The sequence below is a fragment of the Oryx dammah genome, unplaced genomic scaffold (assembly GCF_014754425.2).
Source record: "Oryx dammah isolate SB20612 unplaced genomic scaffold, SCBI_Odam_1.1 HiC_scaffold_17, whole genome shotgun sequence".
Lineage (NCBI taxonomy): Eukaryota > Metazoa > Chordata > Mammalia > Artiodactyla > Bovidae > Oryx > Oryx dammah.
In genome coordinates this window covers 43617190-43629891 of record NW_024070201.1, presented here as the reverse complement: position 1 = coordinate 43629891, position 12702 = coordinate 43617190, and the positions used below count along the sequence as shown (strand labels likewise).

The following is a 12702-nucleotide window of genomic DNA, read 5'->3' as shown; positions in this document are numbered from 1 at the left end:
CAAGGCACAATACCAACCTTCCAGGAGGCCTAGTTATTCTAAAACGTGTGCAGACTTATACTGCTCACAGGCGAAAGCTGTCTGAAAAGTTTTCCCATATTTTGATTCTTTCATAAGCACTAAGTATTAGAAATGGCATATATTGGGAATTTTAAGTAAAATCTTACAGTTACGGAGTGATATTATATAAAAGGACTTGGAAGGCAAATGAACATGTCTTCTTTGTCTTAAATCCCTTTTTTGACCCTCAGAAGCCTGGCAATGTGACAAAATCTTGATTTGATAGAAAAAATACTGGGTTATTTTGGGCTCTTCTAATAACCCTAGAAGCACAGACTTGTAAAAGAACAAATGCTACAGAAACTAAGGTTGAAGGATTTAAATATAAAAAAGACAAGAATATAAAACATGTAGCTACCTAGCCCTTGCAATTTTGAAGGTGTAAGACCCATAGGGCCTACCTATAAGGATAAAAGGTTTTAGATTAAGGCATTTCAGAGAGAAAGTCGCCTCCTGTGGACTGGAAAATGAGATCTGGGAAAGGGAGACACAAGCTATGCTCTCTTGAGTGAAAGGAGAGCTGATCCCTGGTTCCTGACAGGTACTGTGGAAATATTTATTTTACACAATCGTTGCCATGAGGCAGTGCAATCCATGTGTTCTCAGAGAGTCCCCACTCCAGCATCTGACAAGGAGTAAATAATCTGAGCTAGGGCCTGTTGCCCCAGAAACAGTGATATGGCACGACTTCATATGCAATGGTGATGGCAGGGTGGTGGAGGAGACACACAACTCCTCTGCTTTTGCACATGAAATGTGGAGACGCAATCCTGGCTGGCACAAAGAGGACAGACAGTAGTTAGGAGTCACAGTACTGCATCCCTAGCTTAGGCAATGGGACAGATGGGATGCATGGCAGCATTGTTTGATCTGAGCTAAGGGAGTCTGAACAACAGTGAATAATAGTGAGAAAATATCTTCACATAGTTTTTTACTCCAAGGTCGAGTGACTGGGTCTCCCAGGTGGGAGGCCCTGCCCACAGATATTCACTGATAGTTTTCTGACCTCTAGGTGTTGCCTAGGGCTTCAAACAGACCAGGCCACGGTACAATATTTTCTGAGGCACAAGGGTCTATAAAAGTCAGGTACTTGCCCACCCAGACTGAGTGGTATAGGGGAAGGGCAGAAAAGGCTAGAAACATATAGTTGCACAAACCAGTTTAGTCACACTCATACGAAACACTGAAACAGATAATGTCCGTAAAGTATTTAGCTTAGAGCCTGGTTCTTAGTAACTGCTAATAACACCAAACAGTATTACTCACTCACACAGATATACACATGTATAGATATGTACACCTACCTCGACTGCTCTGGAGAAGGCCAGATGGTCACTGTGCTTTCTGGACCAAAAGAAGGTCAAGGGTGCTGGGCCCAGATAGGCAGGAATCACTCTTAAAAAGGTCACTTCAGCAGCAATGTAGACATTGCAGGGAAAAGCCAAACCAAGGGACTATAATTTGAGGATGTTTACTTTTTTCATATCCAGCCAAAGATGGGCAAGGCAGGAGCCAGAAAGCAGGGAAAGAGTACGGGGCACTAACAGCACCATGGATGGCAAACAGAAGAGGCCAACGTAGAGCAGTTTTCCAAGGCAAAGACTCTACATCGAGCCCCTGAGTCTACAGGAGGGACCTTTCAAGACATCCTCCTGCATGGGACCTCCCGCATGCCATTCACCCCAGTTCCTACCCCATCCTTGTCAGAAGGCCGAGCGTGAACCGAATCCCTCTTTGTCCTCAATTTCACATTCTGGTTTCTCCTCTCTCACCTTCCTACACCTGCGTTTTCTTAGTTGATGCCAGCTTCCACTAACCCCCAAAGCCACCATTTCAGATCCTCAGCCAGCCTTGTAGCAAGAAGAGTGTGTCTTTGCCATGGGGCATCCTAAAGGGCTAGTATGGCTCCTGACACCTACTTCACACACCCAATTCTGTTCTGGCACAGTCAACAAAAAACAAATGCCTACTCTGAGCATACTTGGGCTCCTCGCATTTTGTCTCGAACAGAAAGCACACTATTTAATAATCTTGTTTTACTTAATGCCATTTTTAGACAGCTAGGAAAATGACTTCCTTAAAACCCAGTCATTTTACCTTGTGGCATCCACTCACAAATTTACTCACTCTCACAATAACGTTGCACAACACAGAACATATACTCTTGAAAATGACGCTTAAAAGTGTGAACATGGAAATGTTAAATGAAAAATAATATGCAAATGCTAATATGATAACAATAATATAAAGTGAAATCAAGTGGGCCAGAAATCAAAGAAAGATAAAATTCTGAATTAACTCTCTTGATGGGCAACAGTCTGATCCCTGTTATGTGAAAACATACCTCTCACCATTAGGCCCCACTCTGTTGATTAATTTTTCCATGGCTTCCTCTGTTTCCTTCAGTTTTTCTTGCAGTTGAACAAGCTCAAAATTGGCTGAAAAATAAGCATCAATCTGAGAACCATCATATACAACTCCTTAAGCTCTTTTCTGAAACACAGCTGGCTGTGACATTCTACAATAATCCAGGCTTGTCCTGAGACTCAGAGAAGAGACTGATAGTCTCTGCAGCTAATCCAATCAGAACACAAAGGGTACTGAGGTCTAGGTACCAAGATCTAAAAGATACACGTTTAGAAACTGAGGAATAAGTCACCCTCTCTCACACACAGAAATACAGCAGGACCAGCCAGAGAAACACCTACAAGCCCTACACAGTCAGCCAAGGAGAAATGAAGAGAAACATCATCTTTCTAATTCAAATAATGCTTGAGGATGAAGTACCAAATCTGGTAAAGGTCTTCAGAAAAGGTATTAAAGCCTTGAAATGAGCACTATTTCATCTGTACCTAAGATCTGAAAACATATGGAAGATAACAGTTTAATTCTTCAAAAGAAAAAGACTTGAACTAGGGCTGACAGGTTCCTGGCCCTGGATTTCTACTTCAGTCATCTGTGGTTGAACTGTGTAACCTTCCCCCAGAAGCAGTCTTCTCAAAAAAGGTCAGAAAGAAGCACATCTACTGAAACTAATGTTAAGGTCCTAAAGGTAGAATAAAAAAGTAAATCACTCAATCAGCACATGAAACAAACTTTAAAGCAATAGGAACATAAAATGTTGTTCATTACGTAGATAATCTAGTCATTCTGTTTCATATCTGAGTGTCATCCTACACAGATATATTTAGAGGGTCACTACAAAATATAACATTTCAAAGGCTTTTTAGTACTTTTATAACATATTCTTCTGCATCCAATTAACATCTGTGCCACATAAATGCTTGGGTTATTTTTATTTTGTGTATGATTCAAAATTGAAGTGTAAAAAGTTGATACAACTGCTACTATATCATAAGACAGCTGCTCTTAGGAATTCATTTTATTTACTTCTTTCTGTTTTAAATGCATTATGTGACATTATGAATTTGTTATTCTTTAGCTCACAAATATTTTTTTTTAAATTTTATGATGTGTTTACCATCACTTTTGGTTAGACACTATCTCAGTTAAGAATACACCAAGGATTGCAGTCATATAAATCTGAATATTTAAGATTTCAGGATGCAGAAGCCACTGGGATATCTATTTTCATAGTGAATCCAGAGTAAATACAAACAGCAACTATGGCTGAGGGCAGATGCTTCAATGCGCAGCCTTTCTTCATTTTGATGATGTCTTTCTTTTTAAAAACCTCTGATGAGGCTTCAGCATCCACAGGATAGTCTGGCCTCCAAGGCCTTCAACAATACAGCTTAACTGACCTACTCTTCATGCCTTCTTTTGCACAGCTGCCCCGTCTCAGGCTGTGTCTTACTCAAGTTCCCTATCAGGCCTCCTCCACAGCTAGACACGATTTCCCAGAAGGCTTGCACCAACTCTTTTTTCTAGGCAATAAACTTTTCACCAGTTATATTTTCCTAATATTCATCCTAGACTATAAATTCTCAGAGTGAAGAGCCATGCCACATACATTTCATTTTTCCAGAGAGCATAGAATATGCTAGTTGGTCCATAAACATTTTATGATCATGTTTCAAGAGTCAGAAGTATTAAACTCTATCCCTAGATCTAATAACTGACTTTGGCAACTGACTTGATCTCACTGCCTCAGTTTTCCTCTATGTGAAATAAAGAATTTTGCTACCAATATTCTGAAGTCTGAAAATGAGAAGAAACCCGTTCTAAGTGTAAAATATTAATTTGTAATATATGTTAACAAAAAATGAACTGACAGTTCTGTACTTTTCATAACTGTCTGTCCCTTAAAAGCCCAATATCACCATGGAAACTTTTGAGAATTCCCAGTGTGTGTATGTTAGTCGTGTCTGATTCTTTGCAACCCCATGGACTACAGCCCATCTGTGGAATTCTCCAGGCAAGAATACTGGAGTGGGTTGCCATTTCCTCCTCTAGGGGATCTTCCTGACCCATAGATCGAACCCGGGTCTCCCCATTGCAGGCAGATTCTTACCATCTGAGCCACCAGGGAAGCCAGCTAAGGTAAAAACACCATCAGATTAAACTGGGACAACTTTTGAGAAATGCTTTTAAGGCATATCCACAGATTGTCACTCTGGCTGCTTTACAGCTGTCTGACTCAATGAAACATGAAACAGTGAAAGGGCACTCACTAATTTTCCTGTGGGTGTTTCCAGGTGTGGCAGTAGAGCACATCCGGTCCTCTGCAGTACTTTTCCCCCTTGAGAGCTGAGAAGTGAAGGAGGTACAGCACATCAACAGCAGCTCAGAACCTCAAAGTCACGGAACCCCTCATATTAAATGAAAAAAAAAAAAAGGTTGGGAGAAATCAAATCAAACAGCAACATTAGAGAAACATCTCGAAGAACAAAAGCCACCAGAAGGTTCCCAAGTACAACATTATTGAGGCACAAGAAAACACTCTCTTCACAAGTCATGTGCTTTGCTCATGTTCACTGAAGACTCAACCTGGGCTGCCAGGTTGAGCTGGATGAATTCCTAGGCAGGAGCAAAGTGACCTCATACTCTAGTTAGGAGGGCAAAGTGAATCTGCTTGCAGTACTAAGGGCCATGGCCTGCCTAGACACGGAACTTAATTAGGAGTCTACTTTCAAAAGGACCCAAATCATGTCTCCTCAGAACTAGGAAATATCAGGCTTAGTTTCAGGATGTGGCAGTTCTGTTTCAGAAGAATTACTACTATTAGGATTTCCCTGGTGGCTCAGATGGTAAAGGGCCCGCCTGCAATGCAGGAGACCCGGGTTCAATCCCTGGGTCAGGAAGATCCCCCGGAGAAGGAAATGGCAACCCACTTCAGTATTCTGGCCTGGAGAATTCCATGGACAGAGGAGCCTGGCAACTACAGTCCATGGAGTCATAGAGTCGGACACAACTGAGGGAATTACTGCAACTGACATTAAAAATAGCACTCCTGGTAAAAGGAGGAAAAAGTGGTCTTGGCACAGTGATTATTTGGCCTCACAGTGATTACCTGGAAATCACAATGCCAACCCTAATGATCAAGTTCTTCTTAGAACATCTTTATGCCTTTATAGCTTGCAAACATGCCCAGTCAAGAAAAAAACCAGGAAGGGCAGCAAGAGGGTAGGCTTTGAACTTTACTGCTCAATGGATTAGGAATTAGAAGGATCCAGGTTCAAGCCCTGCTTCTACATTTTTAGTTGTGAATTGTGGGGCAAATTATTTGGGTTCTGAGCGAAGATTTTCTCATCTATGAAACTGAGATAACAGCTATCTTAAGTATCTTCTAAAGAAGAGGCAAAATTTAAAGAGACGGTGGATTTGAAAAAGGGCTCTGAAATACAACAGGTTTTAATGCTGACAATGATTCTCATGATGATGATAATAGATTTTCATTGATGTAATACAATCAGGATGATTCCACTTACCTTAAACAGAATGTACAGTATATATAAAAAAATTCCAAAACCATAGATGGGAATAATTTGCCCCATCAGGCCTCTTCCACCACTTCCTCCTCCAGCGCCTCCACCTGATCCCTTGGCCTTTGCAAAGGCTTCTGCAAGGTGAGACCTCTGGAAACGAGCCCCAGGGGTCTGGCCATCTGAGGGTGCCTGCTGCTGATGCATCATAGGTGGAAATCGACCCAACTTCCCTGAGAAAACAGATTAACCAGTCTTTATTTCTTCTACTATTTTAAAAACAGCTATTTTGAAACATGTCACATTCTGAGATACAAATAATAGAAGCCAACTCAAACAAGTTTAAGAAAAAACTGGAACTTGATTATAAGGACATACTAGAGTGTCACACAGATAATAAACACTATGTAGCTATTCACCAAACCCGTTTTCTCTTTTTTTGGTCCATAGGTAGATGACATTTTTCAGCTTCCCATACAGTTAAATGTGGCCGTGTGAATGAGACCCAGCCAAAGCAACGTGAATGACAGGTGCCAGTTCAAGGCCTGGTCTATACAACTTCTCATGTATTGAATTCTGTGTTCATTTCCTTTCTTCAGGCTGGATGCTGACACCTAGGGAGGCATTTGGGAGTCAAGTGTTGAAAATGGCAAAGCCTCTATCAACCCAAGTTCCTGAATAACTGTGTGGCACAGAGCCTTCCACTGTCGCCATCCCACCAACTTAGCACCATCTGGACCTGTTTATGTGAGTAAGAAATAAACTTCTATTGTGTTACGGCCATGATACACTGTGGAGTCTATCTGTTAGAGCAGTTAGCCACCCCAACTAATACATGTCAGGAAATGCAATATATATAATTTTGGTCTCAGAAGAGAACACAACTGGAAATTGGAAAGCCATCAGGATTCAGGACAGCTCCTCTCACATTGTACCTCAATCATTCTCCCTCTCTATGGGGCCAGAAGGCTTTTTTCCATTTCTTCGTTTTTTCTCTGTTACTTTGTTACTAGCTTCTCCTTGAACATGAAGATGTTCACCCCTAAACCCTTCAGTTTGCATGTCCTTCAACAGGTCAGCAGAGATTGGTCATAATTCCAAATTCCCTGCAGGAAGATTTTGAGGGCTCAGCTTGGGTAGGTATGTGGCACTTTCTAATCAGCTGCAGCTGAGCAGACAGGATTCACGTAGTACAAACAGGGTCACAGGGGCTCATCTCTGTGGGTGGAAGAACAGGGCTCAGAGAAAGGAGTGCATATCAATTTTCTCACACTGGTTTCCTCCATCAGGGCAGTCAAACATTAACACCAACTGTCAAGCCTCCTCCAAGTCATAGGTGAGAAAGAAAGAAAGGACATCTCTTCAAAAGCCATGTAAACAGGCTTCTGTGGATAAACCACTGACAGAAAAGACTAAGGAGCAGAAAGACTTCTGATTCAGGCTCTGAGAATATCGACTATATGGTAAAAAACTGGTGGATTTGATTTCAATAAAATTCTGGATTTCTGTTCAATAAAGAATACCATGAACAGGGTTAAGACAGATGACAGAGAAGGAAAAGCTTTTGCAGTATCTAAACTTGACAAGGGATCAAACCTCTGGAATAGTCAGGGAATTCCTACAATTTGATATGAACATCAGAAGAAGCCCAACAGAAAAATGCCCAAAAGATATGAGTAGGGAACTCTCAGAAACAGAAGCTCAAACGGTTAACAAGTATATTAAGAGATGATCAAAGTAAAACCAACGAGAAAAATACCAATTTAAACAATGAGATAGCACTATACCTATCAGAAGGGCAAAAATCAGAATGGTGGGTAATAGCAGGTACTGGTAAGATGTGGGAGGCAAGCACGCTCGTGCACTATGGGTAAGAGTGTAAAAGGATGCAGGCATTCTGTTAGTGATACAGCTGTACTTAGTGATGTTGAGGGTATATCCTATGATCCAGTGATCCCACACTAATGGATAAGTTCCAGAGAAATTCTCAGATAAGGCTGTCTATATCTGAATTCAAGCAATAGGCTTTATAGACCTGTGTGAGAATGTTCACTGTGATGATGTTGTAGTAGGGAGCCTGAAGGAACTTTGATCTCTGTAACTGTTAGAACGTAAAATCAAAATGGAGTAGATACAAACATGGAATTTCATGTAGCTTTCAGAACACACACTTTAGATGTACCTACAGAAGCATGAACATATTTTTAAAAGCACAGCACTGAGTTAAACAATAAATAAGCAAATACCATGTGTAAGCTAAAGACACACCATAATTATACTACATATCTTTCAAACAAATATGTAGGCATAAGAACATAAAACAGACACATGAGAGTGGGTGCATATGAACAGGAGAAAGGAACAGGCATGCAGACTGAAGGTAAAGGATTAAAAAGAAAATAATGAAATAAGAAAGCAAGCTTGCGCTGATGACGTTAATCAGGTGTGATGAACTGAGGACTATCTTTAAGTCCACTTGCTGCTCCTGAGGTGAGAGAGAGTGGGTGCAGGCACAGAGTGGACAGCTAGCCACTGGCCAGGAGCTGCCCTCTGCTTTGTACCTTCTGTCGGGCAAGCTCCACCCCAATAATCCTCTTTTCCCTCCTGTTAATGACTTTGGGTGACATGGAAATTATGAGAAGAAATGCTTCTTTTTAAGAGGAGGTCAGCAACAAAAGCACAGCTTCAGACGATAGAAGAAAGACAGCAGGTCTCTACCCCTTCTCCTGGGTGCTGTGCTCACGTGCAGCCCCTCAGTCGTGGCCGACTCTTGAGATCCCAGGGACTGCAGCCCGCCAGGCTCCTCTCTCCACGGGATTCTCCAGGCGAGAATCCTGGAGTGGGTTGCCATTTCTTCCTCCAGTTGATCTTCCCAACCCAAGGACCGAACCCAGGTCTCCTGCATTGGCAGGTAGATTCTTTACCACTGAGTCACCTGGGAAGTTTATTCTGGGTGCTGGTGACTGTTTTGCTCTTAAATTGTCAAGGATCTTAATAGCTTAAATGGTGACTACTAGCTTTAAGGCTATCATGCACTTTGAACAAATACTTAGCATCCAAAAAGCTAACCATCTTCTTGAGTGAATCTGATATATCTGGTGGTTAGTGTAGATTTACTCTCTATAGTAATATGTTGAGGAGTTCCATCTTCCTATACTGAGAACACCATTTCCAAAACTTGGCATAAAACAAAATATAAAAAATTAAAACCAAGTAATGGCATAAAAGGCATTATTTCGCATTTCTAAAACTGAAAAATGATGATGATGCTAAACATCACACATTTCCCTCCCCCCAAAACTTATATAGCTCCATCAACCAAGAAGATGTACTGGACAGCTATTATTACTCTGTACTGTAGGTAGGAAAGGAGGAGAGCCATAAATGAAACAGAAACAATGGCTCCCACATGAAGCAAGGCTTTTAAAAAGTAGTACAACCAAAACAAACAGCAAAAAATGAACAGAGTATCATGGATCTTATTACCAGACAAACTAAATGTCTAAGCATTGAAAGAATGCCAGAAAAAGGAAAGGAGTCAGATGGGATCAATCATTGGAGGGAATGAGATTCAGAAGAGAAGCAAACGCACACCAGGAGAAGAGGAATGTGTGCAATGAGAAAAGGACGTGAATAGAGAAAGAAGAATAAACAAGGCCCAGTACCAAGTCCTTTTAGGGAAGTAACAAGAGGCAAGGAAAGGAAAGCAGGTAGATTAAATGCTAACTTGTGTCATATAAATTTAATACTGTGGGTCTAGGATCAGGGAAGTGATTTAACAAGAAGGGCGTTTGAGGGGGATTATCCTAGCAGTTGAGTAAAGACCAAACACAGAAAGAAACTAGGGTCTAGAAAATCAGCAAGATGACAGCTATGCCTATGGAAAGGAAAGGATGGATCCAAGGGCTTTTACCTTGTAATGATCTGCAGTATTTAACAATGAATGAGGGGGACAGTTTAGAAAACTCAAAGGTTGGTTTAAGATACCAAGAGAGAACAACAAGGAAAACTGAGAGGACTTATGGTTAGGGGAAGACTGAACACCTATTTGCACATGTTAAATTCTAAGTATTGGTGACACATCCTGAGGAAATTTTTATTTGATTGTAGTTAGGCTTGAGAAGAAACTCTGAGCTATCTAAATGACATAGCTAATAAATAAAATTAAGTTGAGTGAACAGTCCTCATGCCAAAAAAAGGTGGAGGGATATGTGAAAGTTATGTGCAAAAGGAGCAAGAAAAAAAAAAACACCCTGAGCTGGTCAAAGGCGGCCAGAAGCAAACCAGTATCAGAGAAGTCAAAGGAGGATAGACCTGAAAGCACCTGAGAAATCTAGTAGAAACTGATAAAAGACTAACAATAGTTATCCCTGCTTTTAGACACAACGTATTCTTGGGAAAAGGATGGCCAGCATATGAAATCTTGACTGTCTCTGCCTGAATAATAATGGCAGTAACAGAAATCACTATGACACAAAGGATCATAGAAACTTCAGAGTCAGCAGGAGCCTTAAAAGCCATCCAGTCTTTCAAAAAGTGCTATGGGGACAAGACATCGACAGAAAAGAATGAGTTGGATCCCTTGCCTCACACCACGTTAAATTTCTAAAAATTAACTCAAAATAGAGACTTAAATATAGGAGCCAAGAACATAAACATGAATAAAGCCAAAAAACATAAACATGAATCTTTGCGGCCTGAGATTAGGGAATATGTCCTTAGATATGCCTCCAAAAGCACAAGCAACCAACAGAAGATTAAGTGGACTTCATCACATGTTAATGCTTTTGTGCTGCAAATGACACCATTTTTTAAAAAGTGAAGACAATCCACTAAATGAAAGAAAACATCATATCTCATAAAGGTCAAGAATCCAAATTTATAAGAGGAAGATATGTAAAGTCAATAAATCTACAATCAGATACAACTTTATACCCACTAGGATGTTATAATCAAAAAGACAAAATAATAAAAAGGGTTGGGGAGGATGTGGAGAAAGGAACTATCAGAACTATCATACTCAGCTGGATGGGAATGTAAAATAATGCAGCTGATTTGAAAAATAGTCTGGCAATTCCTCAAAAAGATAAACAATTCCTCATGACCCAGCAATTCGACCCAGCCTCTTCAGGCTGCTGCCGCCAGAATGTGCTTACACAAAAAATTATGTAGAAATGTTTAAAGCCAGCATTATTCATAACAGTAAAATGTGCATCAACTGATTAATAAACAGATGCGCTATATCCATGCAACGGAATAGTACTCAGCCATACAAAAGGAAAGAAGTACAGACACATGCTACAGTATGGATGAACTTTGTAATCACAATGCTAAGTGAAGGGGAAAAAGTCAGTCATGCAAGACCACATATGACCCCATTAATATGAAATGTCCAGATTAGGCAAATCCACAGAGGCAGAGTGGATTTGTGGTTGCCTGGTGGAGAGAGGGAGGGAGGGTGGAGAGGGAGCAAAACAAAGTGACTGCTAACAGGTATGGGTTTTATTTTTCCTTGAGGGGTGATGATTAAAATGTTCTAAAATTGATTCCGATGATGGTTGTACAACTTTGTGACTATTATTAAAAACCACTGATTGTGCAACAGTACGTGAATTGTATCTCAGTAAAGCTGACATTTTTTAAAAGAGCTATCTAGCCACCTGTGTTCAATACCCTCCACTTCCCTTAAGCAGTGGTCCTGACTGCCAAATGCCAAACAGAAAACTCAGTATGCCCCCCAGGAAGCCCATGCCACCTCTGTACAGCCTGACTGTTAGATCTGTCTTCTCTATACTGAGTTAAAGGATGAGTAATGGGAGGAAGAAAGGAAGTGTAATACAGGGGTTTAAAAAGCAACACTGAAGGATGTGGCCAGGTGTAGAGAAACATAATAAAATTGATTTTAAAGGAGATTATTGGTGTTCATGGGCTTCCCAAGGGGCGTTAGTGGTAAAGACCTGCATGCCAATGCAAGAGACAGAAGAGACGTGGGTTCGATCCCTGGGTCAGGAAGACCCCTGGAGGAGGACACAGCAGCTATTCTAGTATCCTTGTCTGGAGAATCCCCATGGACAGAGGAGCCTGGAGGGCTACAGTCCACAGTGCTGCACAGAATCGGACATGACTGAAGCGACCTAGCATGCACAAACTGGAGATTACAATTAGAATCAAAGAAGCACTACAAGGACTTCCCTGGTGGTCCAGTGGCTAACGCTCCCTGCTTCCACTATAAGGGGCAGAGGTTTGATCCCTGGCTGGGGAACTAAGATCCCTAGGAAAAAACACTGAAAAAGTAGAGAATACTATTTTCAAAGGCTGAAGGGGGAATTGACAGCAATGGAAGAGATAGGCTAGATGGTAAAAACATTTTATGTCCTAGGATAAAACTGTGCATTTTATATTCAATGTAACATTTTACATATTTACCACTGAACACTTAACAATATGCCAGACACTGTGCCAGACACAGATTAAAATAAATAAAAAGAACTTCTGCATTTAAAGAGATTATAGACAAGAAGTATAGTTACAGCAACATGGTAACGTACGGTAACTATCAAGTCCAATGGCTTTTACTCAATTCTCACTCATAAGATTCCTCTGCTACACAAGAAAATGATCACCAGTCATTCAATAAATACTGGATTAATCTGAACAAATCTCTCAAACTTTCCGCCTTAACATGTGTGGCATATCACTCTCCTGATCTTGGCTCACTGACTTGTCCGTCAACCTATTTCTTTCTGTCTCTTTCACC

At 40.9% G+C, this 12702-nt stretch overlaps 1 protein-coding gene across 6 annotated transcripts in view; it reads right to left on the bottom strand.

Moving 5' to 3' along the window:
* RIC3 (RIC3 acetylcholine receptor chaperone) overlaps positions 1-12702 on the bottom strand; it is a 56091-nt gene that overhangs the window by 18780 nt on the left and 24609 nt on the right. For 4 of the 6 annotated variants that reach the window (XM_040258438.1, XM_040258441.1, XM_040258442.1 and 1 more), the window contains exons 2-4: positions 5952-6178; positions 4695-4770; positions 2405-2498 (exon numbers count right to left, since the gene is read on the bottom strand). In XM_040258438.1, coding sequence (XP_040114372.1) covers positions 2405-2498; positions 4695-4770; positions 5952-6178 — 397 coding nt within the window. Of the gene's footprint in view, positions 1-2404; positions 2499-2912; positions 3097-4694; positions 4833-5951; positions 6179-12702 lie in introns of those variants that run through there. The other 2 variants (XM_040258443.1, XM_040258444.1) reach the window with 2 other exon arrangements.